General features: G+C 25.9%; 2 protein-coding genes across 2 annotated transcripts; one reads left to right on the plus strand and one right to left on the minus strand.

The window, feature by feature from the left end:
- The first annotated feature begins 1,256 nt into the window (after positions 1 to 1,256).
- Positions 1,257 to 2,050, plus strand: LOC119677532 (biogenesis of lysosome-related organelles complex 1 subunit 1-like). Its single transcript, XM_038088910.1, has 4 exons — positions 1,257 to 1,459; positions 1,518 to 1,590; positions 1,647 to 1,779; positions 1,845 to 2,050. Exons 1-4 carry the CDS (start codon positions 1,399 to 1,401, stop codon positions 1,962 to 1,964), a joined length of 387 nt encoding a protein of 128 aa, XP_037944838.1. The 5' UTR covers positions 1,257 to 1,398; the 3' UTR covers positions 1,965 to 2,050.
- A 1,268-nt stretch (positions 2,051 to 3,318) lies between these two features.
- Positions 3,319 to 8,573, minus strand: LOC119677534 (transformer-2 sex-determining protein-like; the record flags this gene model as incomplete). The annotated part of the gene is given in 8 exon segments (XM_038088912.1): positions 3,319 to 3,404; positions 3,472 to 3,710; positions 3,838 to 4,016; positions 4,565 to 4,693; positions 7,323 to 7,377; positions 7,832 to 7,885; positions 7,953 to 8,008; positions 8,237 to 8,573. Coding segments are annotated over 8 exon segments (735 nt in total). The 3' UTR covers positions 3,319 to 3,384.
- Between the last annotated feature and the right edge of the window lie 4,402 nt (positions 8,574 to 12,975).

Genomic DNA, 12,975 nt, shown 5'->3' on the forward strand with positions numbered 1-12,975 from the left:
ATACAGTAATTTTTGGAAAAATATTTTATAATGCAAATACATACTTACTTAGAACCATATCATACAGGGATGAATGGGCACTTCTTTATTTGTATTGTGGCATGTTAATGTTATGTATGTTAATATAATTTTTCAATTTCATCACATTACCTATTTTTTTATAAAATCCATATAAAAATATATTAAATAGGATCCATTACTTTAACTGTTAACCTAATCTTAAAACGAATAATAAGCCATATTAAAATAGATAGACACGATAGTTTTATTTGTAATTTTAGCTGTCAAAAATGTTCATTTTTAATTGAAATCAACAATTGACAGCTGAAATTACAAAAATGACAGCTAAAACTACAACAAAACTCTCGTGTAAATTCAGCATAACACTCTACACAACATTTAGTTTTCGAGAAGATGGACAATCATAGAACAAATACATAGAAGTAATTAAATTTATTCATCAGCTGTTTCTTATTACTATGAGGTGTAGAACAAAATTTAATTGAATTTTAAGTGTTTAAATAAGTAATATAAATAGAAATCTTTATGGAAGAAGAAACTAAATAAAAAAACAGTTTTATTTTAATTTTTAACTTTATTTTTCAACTTTTTCTTGATATATTTTTATAAACAACAAAGAAAACAAAAATAAAATTAACTGCTTTGGCGTTGTATTTTTCAATTTCACGGAGAAAGATAACTCTTTGACGTGTGCCTATTGAATTCTTTGACGTTTGTCTATTGAATTCCTTGATGTTTGACATTTAATTATTTTAACGAACACCGAATTAGGGGCATATTATGATTGAATCATAATATACCTCTTGCCGAGCAATGACAGATACTCGTTGTATAAAATCTTACCACATAACCAAGTTGCCGATCATATCTGAGTATACATAATAAATGAATAATGGTTAATATTAATAATAATAATTAACTTATAATTTAATCAAATATTCATGCATTTAATTTTATATTTTCCTTGGACTGTGCACATTACTACAACTGAATGTATATAAACACATATACAAAAATCTGATTTATTTATTAATAGCTACTTAATTTGCAAAAAATTAAAATATTTTGATATTTTGTCAAGCATTTTAAATACACTACCAGTGTAAGAATAGACACTCTGCATAACATGGCCTTAAGACATGCAAAATACTTGATCATGTGAATTGACCGTATGTATTGCTGTTATACATTCTGCTATTATTCTTTGCAAAATATATTTCTTTTAAAAGTCATAGTGTCATTGCATTGCGAATAACAAAACTGTCATAAGTCAATACTTTTCCAACACCAACAAAATTGTTTTCATTTTTAAGTCAACAAAGAATATTGTATAAATAATTAAAGTATAAATATAATTAATATTTATAATATCAAAATATGTTAAGTTCAATGGTTAAAGAGCATCATGCTAGACAAGCTAAACGTAAGCAGGAGCAAGGTTTGTTAAAAATTTCAATATAAATAAAGTATAAAAATTGAAATGATTTACTTTCTAGAAGTGCGACGTAAAGAAGCAATTGAGGCATCTAATGAGGTAACGCAAGCATTAGTAGATCATCTTAATGTCGGGTAAAAATTTATTTATGTTATTATGAAATAAATAGTAATACTTTAAAATAAAACAGCGTTGCTCAGGCATATTTAAATCAAAAAAGACTGGATGCTGAAGCGAAACAATTGCATGTCGGTGCCACCAATTTTGCTAAACAAACACAACAATGGTTGAATCTAATTGACAATTTCAGTAGTGCTTTAAAAGTAAGATTATATTTTTACTTTAATCAATATCAATTAAATTTTTTTTTCTACAATTAACTTAACAGGAACTTGGTGATGTTGAAAATTGGGCACGTAGCATTGAGGATGATATGAAAATTGTTCAGGGCACCTTGGAAATAGCATACAAAACTTCAAGGCAAATACAAAACCCAAAAAGTAGCTGAGCTCTTTATTCTCCTGATTTACATAATATATAAATAACATATAACTACGTTATGGTAATAATAAATTTTAAGACAGTTAAACTACACTTAATTATATTTATTAGAATTGATACGCTATACCTATGCTAAAGATAATTTTATATTATGTAAAGTATCAGTTTTGTATATTTAATCAACTAATTTTAAACACTATCTACTGGAAATAACTCAATAAAAAAAATGGAAACGTACTAATTCATAGAAATCGTGTTAAACTTTATAAATTTTATTTATAATTATAATTTATAAAATATACTTTCATGAGTTTTAATTCGAGATTGTATTAGAATTAGATATAGATTATATTATATTTTAGATTAAAAAATCTTTAAGGAGTGAAATATGTTTCATACAACCCCACAAATAGTTATTTATTGGTTTCCATTTTACACTTCTTGGAAAATCTGTACGTAAATTAGATATTAAATCTCACATTGAGTAGAATCTGGCTATTTTGACATGGTGTATTCATAAGTATGACTAGTTTGCAGTGAAGTTATAAACCGACATGTTAAATAAATGATTTTATGGTTCATGTTAAAAGAAATGAATAACAATGGAATGTTGAACATTCAAATGATTTTGTTGTTAATACAAAAGTGTCTATTAATAACTTCAGCTCTTAAGTTCTAAATCTAATCCCTAGAATCATTGTAATAAACTGAACTTACCTTATGAATAGAAAACAATTGGTAACTTAATTCCGGCGTCATATAATTTATTTGCCAGGATATCTCACACCTTACTACTCTATCGCGATTTCATTGAAATATCTTTTTTTTTGTCTATATCTCAAACTAATTTTAGTAATCATTAGCAATAATAATAAAAATATACTGAGCAGCATTTAATTCTATTTATTTATACAAATAGTATCAAGGTATATAATATAAATTAATTATTATGTTAAATAGTTTCTTTTACTACAATTCGCTTATTATTTATTCATCGTTCATTTTATTTATTTAACTACAAAATCTAAAGAATAAAATCGAAGTAAGTTTTCATATTAAAATAATAAGAAACTATTACAAATAATAGTTTTATTATCATTAATCATATAATCAAAGAATTAATATAAAAATCATATATTAGATTATTTGCTTATACATGCACAACTCTTCTTCAATTTAATGTAATTTGAAGTCTTTTCTCTCAATAATTTACGATTAAATTGTTGAAAGTACAAAAAAACTAATCAAAATAATTACTATTTTATTATATTTTATTACATATATAAGGAAATTATATACATATTCATATATAATAATACCAAAAAGTAAATAAAAAATTAACATTAATTAATTAATTCTTTAAGATAGTCACTTATAATTGCGAATTGCAAGAAATTTTATAAAAATATGAATGAGTTAGATCAATTTTATTTCCGATAGTAATCACCTAGAAATAATAAAATATTATTAATTTCATTAAATATAGTTAATAAATATGAATGAAATATACATACGTGATGAGTGTGAGGTACTTCTATACTGCTGAGAACGTCCCGAATCATAATCATGTTTTCGACTTTGTTCGTAATTACGTTTGCGATCAGTTTCGCGATGTCTATTCCGTTCAGAATCGCGTCCATTATCTACAAACACCTCACGATCACGTTCTCGTTCACGATCATGATTACGTTCTCGATCTCTATCACGCCCACGATAATTATTTGATTCATACACTGGTGGTGAATTATCTCGCCTAGAAGAATAGTATATATTAATTATTTACATTAATTATTACATTATTATTTTATTTATTTATTTTAATTATTTGTAAATTAAATTGGGATTTTTTTTTGTGGAATATAATAAAGATTACATCTTACCATTTCTTTCGTTGATCTGACGTTGATGAATTAGATTTGTTTGCATCACGTTGATCAAAAGCGTAATCTACTCGAATTCTGCGTCCATCTATTTCAATACCATTACATGTATTTCTTGCCTCACAAGCATCACCAATACTTCCGTAATATATAAAGCAAAATCCTTTTGATCTTCCACTCTACAAAAATACATACAATAATAATGTATTTATTTTTTAAAATCTTTGACAAAAGTCCATATATAAATATGTTCTACAAAATAGATACTTATACTAGGCTTTAAGGATAAATGTATATTTTTGAGATGTAAATGTCGCATAACGCCTTTCTCAACAGCAAATAACTTAAATGTGTTGAACTTAAAGTTATACTCTTCATTAAAACTGAAATAATTTTTTTTTTGCCATCTATTATAAGTTCCTTGTAAATATCACTTTTATTTGCAATGTAACTTAAATGGCGAAAAATAAATCTATTTAACACAACAATATCATATAATCTAAATATTTCAAAATATAATATGTAATAAAAGATATTATAATATATTATAATACATTATAATATATATTATTATACATTATAATATATATTATAATACATTATAATATATATTATAATACATTATAATATATATTATAATACATTATAATATATATTATAATACATTATAATATATATTATAATATATAATAATATAATTATTTATATATAACCTGTGTTTACATACCATTTGATCTGTGACTACTTGAATTTGCTTTATCTTTCCAAATTTGGAAAATATTTCTCTAATTTTGAACTGAGTGGTAAAGGTGCTAAGCCCAAATACACCAATGCAGGGGTTAGGTTTCGGCACACGCTGAAATTGGAAAAGTAAAAACATTATTTGTTATTCCAAAATAAAAATATTAATTATAACATTTAATCTTTAAAGTCAATTAGGACAAAACAAAACTATTTTACTAATAGAAAGGTTTTACTAGTAGAAAGGTAGTGAAAAACAATAAATTAAATTTTATTTTAATTAATTGAACTTATAGACTGACCATACCGACGAAAATAAACCGGAGAAGATTAACTATAAATTAAATAAATGCCGTTTTACAGTCTTAGAGCAAAATAATATATAAAATTGGCGAACTGAAGAATTTCGCATTATGTCGGGAAAGGCGGAAACGAATTATACGATTACCTATGCACAGTAAAAAAGAAGACTTGAAGTCAATTACGTGTAGTATGGTTTATTAGTATTATAATTTTTTTTGTTATTATTATTTGTATTATTACTATTATTTTTATTATTATTTGTATTTTTCCGGACCTTAGATCAAGAAAGTACGCTCTGTGGGAGTATAATCTATATTTCATACCCTTATCTTAGCACCTCTCTGACTAGGTTCGCCGTTTTTATTAGTACTGCTTTCTGCATTTCTTTGATCATATGTTCTTGGAAATGGAGATCTACTAATAAGTTTGTTGTTGTTATGGTATGGTTTCGGTATGGTTTGAATTGACCTGAATATTATTGTAATTATTTTTACTGTCTCAAGGTTTTGGCTATTTTTAAGGTATTGTGTTAGTTCTTGATGTTTACCAATTTTATTATATGTATGTTTTATATTGTTGTCTAGTGGAACTGCAAAGTCGATGATTTGTGCTCTCATAATATTGGCAATAGTATTATAAATAATATTTTTTTTATTATAAATAATTATGCCATTTTGTAGGTATTACTTAATATGATTTATGTGAACCATGAAGTCTAGTCTCCTCGTTTGTTACCCACGGAAATTTTTTAGGCAGATGACATGAAAGTAATGCCAAAAAGATGGGTGAGTGATGGTAGTGTGAGAGGTGAGGAGATTGTTTAGAACTAAGAATGGATTAGGGATGAGTTTGATTTTAATTGAAATTAACATGGGTCATGACAAAGAAACCTAGCTACTCCCGGTCTAAAGATGGATTGGATTCACAAGTAAATGTGAATCTAAATAATAGTGCTTCATTTATTCTAATTATAGCTTTAAAGTAATTGTAGATATACTCATTTGCTCTCAACAGATTTTAATTCAAATTTCGATGCAATAATCTGCTATTCTTTCCCAACACATAAGTTTATTACATATCTATGTATTAATCTTTTTTCAGTATTAAGTATTAAAATTCTTATATACCTTATAAAACGAAGCAACAACAAAATTCTAAGTTATTATCTGCAGATTATTTATAAGGGTTTCTTGCGAGAAATGTGTTTGCAAACAAAACAATTCTTTTTTTTACGATATCGGCAAAACATGCAATACCATTGACCTACTGATAAAATTCTCGTTTTAGTAATGAAATGAGTAAAGTTAAATTCATTGTATAATCACAAGGAGGAAACATATAGATAAAATATTTATCAAATTACTGAAATTTAAGATTTTAGGGTTAAAGAATTTGCGTTGGATTCTTTTACATATAATATAATTTGAAAAATACGTCAGCGACATATGTTGAAACTAATGGTATATAAAAGTAAATTATTGTACCTCAAACAAGAGATTTTTTTTTTTAAATCTCTTATAAGTAAGGTGAGTTGTCTTCTGTGCAGACAAAACCATCCAGAAAAATTTTATAAAAATATGTTAAAAACATCTAACCCATATCATTGTTTAGTTTTATCATCATACGCTTGAGGTTATAATATGAGAAGAAGCAGTTAAGAATTTAGAGATATGGTTGGAATATTTTGTTATAAAGTGGACTTCTAGAGTATGCTATTAAATGACAAACGGCAATGAATGTTTCAACTTAGATTCTACTCATCCACTTCCCCGCCCATGTAATCGTCTTATATATACTTTTATGTTATCCGCTTACAGATCCCAGTGGGTTACAACAGCACAACAACTTACTGCTGAATAAATTTATTATATTTATTTTGTTTTTTAGGTCGAGACAGGTTACAACAACAGTAAGAATTGTGAAAAGTAACCTAGCCGCTCCTGGAACTACTGTATACATTTTATTCAGGTTATTATAATTATAATTATATTTACAAAATTTGCATTATTCTGAATGAATAATTATTATGTATGTAAGTAGATTAATGATATCAGGAACGATTGTTATTATATTTTTAATCACAGCATTTAAACTATTTCTTTAAGTTGAAAATCGTTCAGTGCTTAGAAGGGAGAATCTGTTCTAGGTACAAAAACAATATAATTATTATATACATTTTTTCAATAGTTTTTATATGTACAATTTTGCTTATATAAATCCGATAAGTCTTGAAACATTATAATTGTGATTATCGAAAGCGTATTGTATATGTTTAGATACGTACATTTGTTAAATGTTACAAATTTTATATTGATATTTATATTTTTTATTTTATTTATTTATTTTTTTCACATACAATAAATGCGAATGGTCAGCATATCTTTTTATTTACGATTTTATTAACGATTACGATAAAATATGTATAAAACTTAAACACTTACATCATATTTATCCCGGGAATTTGCAACACGTACTGGTGACCGTGAATACCTAGCCCTTAAATAGAGAATGGTAGACTTAATTAAACTTGTTTACACTTCATTTTTAATAATAAATTAAATATGCGTAATTGCAATATGCACTGAAAATCTTTTTTACAAAAGTTATTAAAAATTTTATGGCAAGAACAAATTATATTGATTAACGCAAGATATTTTAAAAGCATTTGTACCAATTATTTAAAAGCATTTGTTTAAAAATTATTTAATTAAAATTAATAACTTAAGTTAAGTTATATATATATATATATTTTATATTAAAAGCTAACTAATAGTTAAAAGTCTATTTGCCGAAAATCATATTCTTACAATAAATTGCAATTATTTTTACGCTTATATGTATGTCGTTAACAATAAAACCAACGACAAGCAAACAAAAAAAAAATTGTAAACAATCGCATTCTTTATACAGATAATGTTTTATATTGAAAAAAATTATTGTTTTCACAAACCTGGTACTGTGATATTCATTCTTTCGAGACCTAGAAGAATTGCTGCTAACAGAACTAAAACATAAAAGCAACCAATTAATTAAGGGCGCAAATAACGAAATGTATGTCATAATATACTTACCGCCTCTTTCTTGGCGCTTTTCGTACTTGCGACCGACTGCGGCTACGGCTACGGGTCTTTAAAAAAATATAAATTTTATTAACACAGAAGGAATAGGCTTTTTAATATAAAATGTCATATAATTTTTAAGTACCAGAAGTTATTTTCAATAAAATAAAGATTATACAAAAAAAAAGCTTATTCTTTAAAATGTGTGCATACTGAGATCACAACACACCAAATTTTATGAAGTTGATATATTTATGGCCCTTACAATTTCTTTTTAATTTTAACATTCTTCTTACCATTACAAAACACTCATTCACTGTCTAGAAATTAGTTAAAGTTTTAATTTTGCGTAAAAAACAGAAATAGAAACACCGGTTTCAGGTATATCAAGCGCACAAAACGTCAAAATCGTAAAATATTTATTTGCAAGCACTGCAGCCAACCGCAGAAAATGAAAACTTATCGATGTCTTTCACAGAATAGCCGGCAAATACAAGTGAAATAGTTTAATACCGTGTGATGCGTTTTATAAAAATTTTTGCAATGTACTTCAAAATTTTATCAAATTTAAAATAATAATTAAAAGGAAAAATTGAAAATAATTGACGTCTTTTACGGTGGAAAAGTTTTACGGTAAGTTTTATTGCATTTATATACATACTATAATAAAAAAAAATTCGATACATTAAATTGTAACTCGTTCGGAAGTTTGGACAGAAAAATAAGTAATATTTATATATAATATTGATATATGTTAAATCGGTTCTATTATATTTTATATTTTCGTATATTGATATTTATATTATAGTTTACAGTCAAATTTCTTTAATTTCGTTAAAATGAAATTAACTTAATTTGGAAAGTGTTCATACTGCTCCAAATTAAAGAACATCACATGTTTTTTCGTTTACAAATCGAATGTTAAAAAGTACATGCTCAAAAAACCATTTATGTTTGCGAAATTTAAAAAGTTCAGTATGTTCAAACAGCCAAACTTCCTTAATTTCGTTAAAATGAAATTAACTTAATTTGGAAAGTGTTCATACTGCTCCAAATTAAAGAACATCACATGTTTTTTCGTTTACAAATCGAATGTTAAAAAATACATGCTCAAAACACCATTAATGTTTGCGAAATTTTAAAAGTTCAGTATGTTCAAACAGCTAAACTTCCTTAATTTCGTTAAAATGAAATTAACTTTATTTGGAAACTGTTCATACTGCTCCAAATTAAAGAACATCATATGTTTTTTCATTTACAAATCGAATGTTCAAAAATACATGCTCAAAACACCATTAATGTTTGCGAAATTTTAAATGTTCAGTATGTTCAAACAGCCAAACTTACTTAATTTCGTTAAAATGTAATTAACTTAATTTGAAAAGTGTTTATACTGCTCCAAATAAAAGAACATCAAATGTTTTTTTCGTTTACAAATCGAATGTTAAAAAATACATGCTCAAAACACCATTTATTTTTGCGAAATTTTAAAAGTTCAGTAAGTTCAAACAGCTAAACTTTCTTAATTTCGTGTAAATGAAATTAACTTTATTTGGAAACTGTTCATACTGCTCCAAATTAAAGAACATCACATGTTTTTTCATTTACAAATCGAATGTTAAAAAATATATGCTCAAAACACCATTTATGTTTGCGAAATTTTAAAAGTTCAGTATATTTAAACAGATAAAGTTCCTTAATTTCGTTAAAATGAAATTAACTTTATTTGGAAACTGTTCATACTGCCCCAAATTAAGAAAATCATATATTTTTATTTACAAATCGAATGTTAAAAAGTACATGCTCAAAAAACCATTTGTGTTTGTGATGTTTTAAAATTTGGTTATTATAACTATAAAGGATGGCATTCAGTAGTTTTATTAACTTTAGTGGATTTAAGGTATGTGAATTATTATTTTTCACTCTATTTTAAATTAATAACAGTTATAGTTCTTTCCCTATATTCAAATTTAATATGCACTTTTTTCGAAATATTTTAATTAAAGTCAGCTGTCACTGATATTTATTACAACAAAAAAAAATTTTTTTTTTCGTTATCTCATTTTTTCCCAAATTTATCTTTCGCATAGTTCCATTTGAAATTTTCCTTAATTTCAGTCTTCATTTCAACGAAATTAAGTTCATTTTCCCTAATTTCGTTCTGTGTGCTACCAAATCACACCGTCTATTTTCAAGTTCGCATACCAAATTTCGATCTGAGACATGTATGCGGTAAAATTAAAATTTTTCAATTATTTGTTAAGTCTGAACACATGTCTGCTTGTGTATATCGAAATCTGCAGACTTCTCATAATTTAAGAATTTTGGTGAGGGTTGGACGAGTAAAGATCGCAAAGAATTGTGAAATAATTGAAAAAGTTGTAGACATATATTTTCTTTAAAAGACACAAATTTGAAAAAAAGTTCTACAAACAATTATTAAAGATAAAATCTTTATATAATGAAATAAATAACATGTTGCTATTATCATCATCTCAGTTCCTTCAGTTTCGATTACTATTTTGCACTCTGTACTTGCTCTGCTGTTGTTCTGAACGCTGTAGAAATTCATTCAAAATGAAGTATGCATATATTCTTTCAAAGTGTATAGCAAAGCGCATATTTGAACACTATACTTGGTGTGCAGATATGTAGCATCGTCTATTCATGCTTAAAACTCCAACGTCACTTATTTGATGAGTTGCTCAAGGATCAGGTCTTATAGTATTTGCACTATGTTTTCGGCAAAACATCAGTTGATTCTTGTTATTATGAAGTCCTGTACAAAATTTATTGATATATAAACTATTTGTTTTGCTTTATATGAAATGGCGTACAAAATTTTTGATAAAATAAATTCTAACCGAATTAAGTACATACATTTTATTACCATTATACTATTGTTTTTATTCAGAATCTTAATTCTAAAACACAAAAATATATATACATATTAGTGAAATATTTCCAAAAATATCGAAATTCTTTAGTATCCTCCATTATAAAAAGGACAAAACTATTGACACAGAAGACCAAACTTAACAACTTTTTAATAAATTGAAATTTGGGCGATCCTTCAATGGACATCTATATTTGAGAAAGATAGATTAAAAAAATATGTATATGATTGATATGAGAAAAAAGTTAATGCAGCGTTTTTATTAGGACTATCTAAGATTATATGCAAATTCTATAAAAAAATTAGTACAAAAATGCATTTAACATTTTTAATATGTTGTTGGTGAACTTAGCATGACAAGCTCAAGATCAATTATTTATTTTTGAATTAACATTAAAATTAATTTTAAAATGAACTAAGAATAAGTAACTTGATTGCTAGGTGCATCGTTCTGAAACATATTAAAGATAATTATTAACTGGTTTAAAGATAATTGTTAATTGGCTTATGCAATTATGCTGGCAATTAAACATACTTGAATGCGTTTATATAGATATGCAATTAAACGAAATTTAACTGTTTCATCACGTTAAGAAAAAGGTTATTTTCAGAGTACATCAGAAGGCTATTGAGTTAAACATATTTTTCTTCTAAGAAATTATGATGCTAAAACCCACTTATAGAATAAACGAAGTATGAATTGTCATATATATGCAATTATAATAATTACATTTTAAGCAGTAAGATAATTATAGAAATTTATTTATAAATATTAATATTGGCAAAAAAAGTATACGTTTATGAAAGACTACGCCCATTTTTCTAAGACTGCGAATACAAAAGAATCCGGGATATATTGTTAATTAACTTATAATAAACCACTTCAAAAAAATATTTTTAAGTATGTGTAGTGTTTAGTTGTTCAATTTTAATTTAATTTTCAATTGCTTCATCTAAAGATCGTTAAGTTTTTTTCTTTTGTATAAAAATTAAGTTGCAGAGTTGTATGCGGTAATCATTCACAATAACTTTTGTCACTAAATTCACCATGAATAAATAAACTCTACATTTTTTAAAATTGCAATAGCATTAAAAAAATATCAAGTAAGTTGCCATAATGTCTGTTTATTTATATCATTTGTGTATAAATATTATAGTTAACAATTATTCTTTTAGTTATCGAACTTGCGCTTTATGATATTTTAATTAAGATTCGCATGAATAATATTTATATACATTTTTAATTTAGATATTGTTAAAGATATACGTAGCAACAGCTGCAAAAATTCTAACATATTCGTAGACTTGCTCTCACCGTAGTCATCAGAGTTAGAAAATTTGTCAATTAAATATATTGCATTGTGTTAGTTAAGGCAATGTTTTAGTTAATATAAACGTCTCATTGTTGCTGATTGTGGGATGCCGTAGATAACAAATTCCAAGTCTGGATTTAATCCAGAGTTTTGGCTTTTTTTGTTGTTGATTTGTAAATAACTGTTATATAAATTTCTCGTTTTGTATGATTTCGTTTTTCGGCTCGCTGGTGTTATTGTTGTAGCCCACGGGAACATGAAAAGCAGATAACGTAAAGGTGCATCCACATTAAAGCGAACATTTGCTCTTTGCTCATTAATGAAAATAAAAAATTTTGTTGAAGAAGAAACGGTAATAATATTCTATATTATATGGTTTCTTGAACGAAATGAAAGCTCGACACATTATGTATTTATATAAAGCACCTTAAAAACTAAAAAAAAAAAAATGTTTGATAGTTCCGTCAATTATTTCTTAGATTCGGAAAAAAAAACAACGATGGAGATTTAGCTCCAACTGGTGTCACTACAAAGCCAATCGATCTATATGTAACTCTCGGACAGTCAGATTAACACAAAACGTAACATCTAAAGGTATTTTCAAGTATATATATTAGAATCACTTTGTGATGATAACGTGACTGTGAGAAATCTCCAGAAGCTGGAAAACAAAGAAGTATATATTCAGAGTAAATCTACTTTGAATTCAGAATTAAAAATTGAAAATGCCACAAAAACCATTCCATATTTGAGGATTAAAATTAGTTTTTATAACAGTTTTCGCACAGTTTACTGCATTTAATGGATTTCAATATGTAAATTATAT

This window comes from Teleopsis dalmanni, chromosome 2, assembly GCF_002237135.1.
Source record: "Teleopsis dalmanni isolate 2A chromosome 2, ASM223713v2, whole genome shotgun sequence".
In the NCBI taxonomy this organism is placed as follows: Eukaryota; Metazoa; Arthropoda; class Insecta; order Diptera; family Diopsidae; genus Teleopsis; species Teleopsis dalmanni.

Coding starts and splice junctions, on each gene's coding strand:
- LOC119677532 (XM_038088910.1), top strand. CDS start 1,399: ATGTTAAGTTCAATGGTTAAAGAGCATCATGCTAGACAAGCTAAACGT. Junction 1,460..1,517: donor TAAACGTAAGCAGGAGCAAG/GTTTGTTAAAAA, acceptor TTTACTTTCTAG/AAGTGCGACGTAAAGAAGCA. Junction 1,780..1,844: donor ATTTCAGTAGTGCTTTAAAA/GTAAGATTATAT, acceptor TTAACTTAACAG/GAACTTGGTGATGTTGAAAA.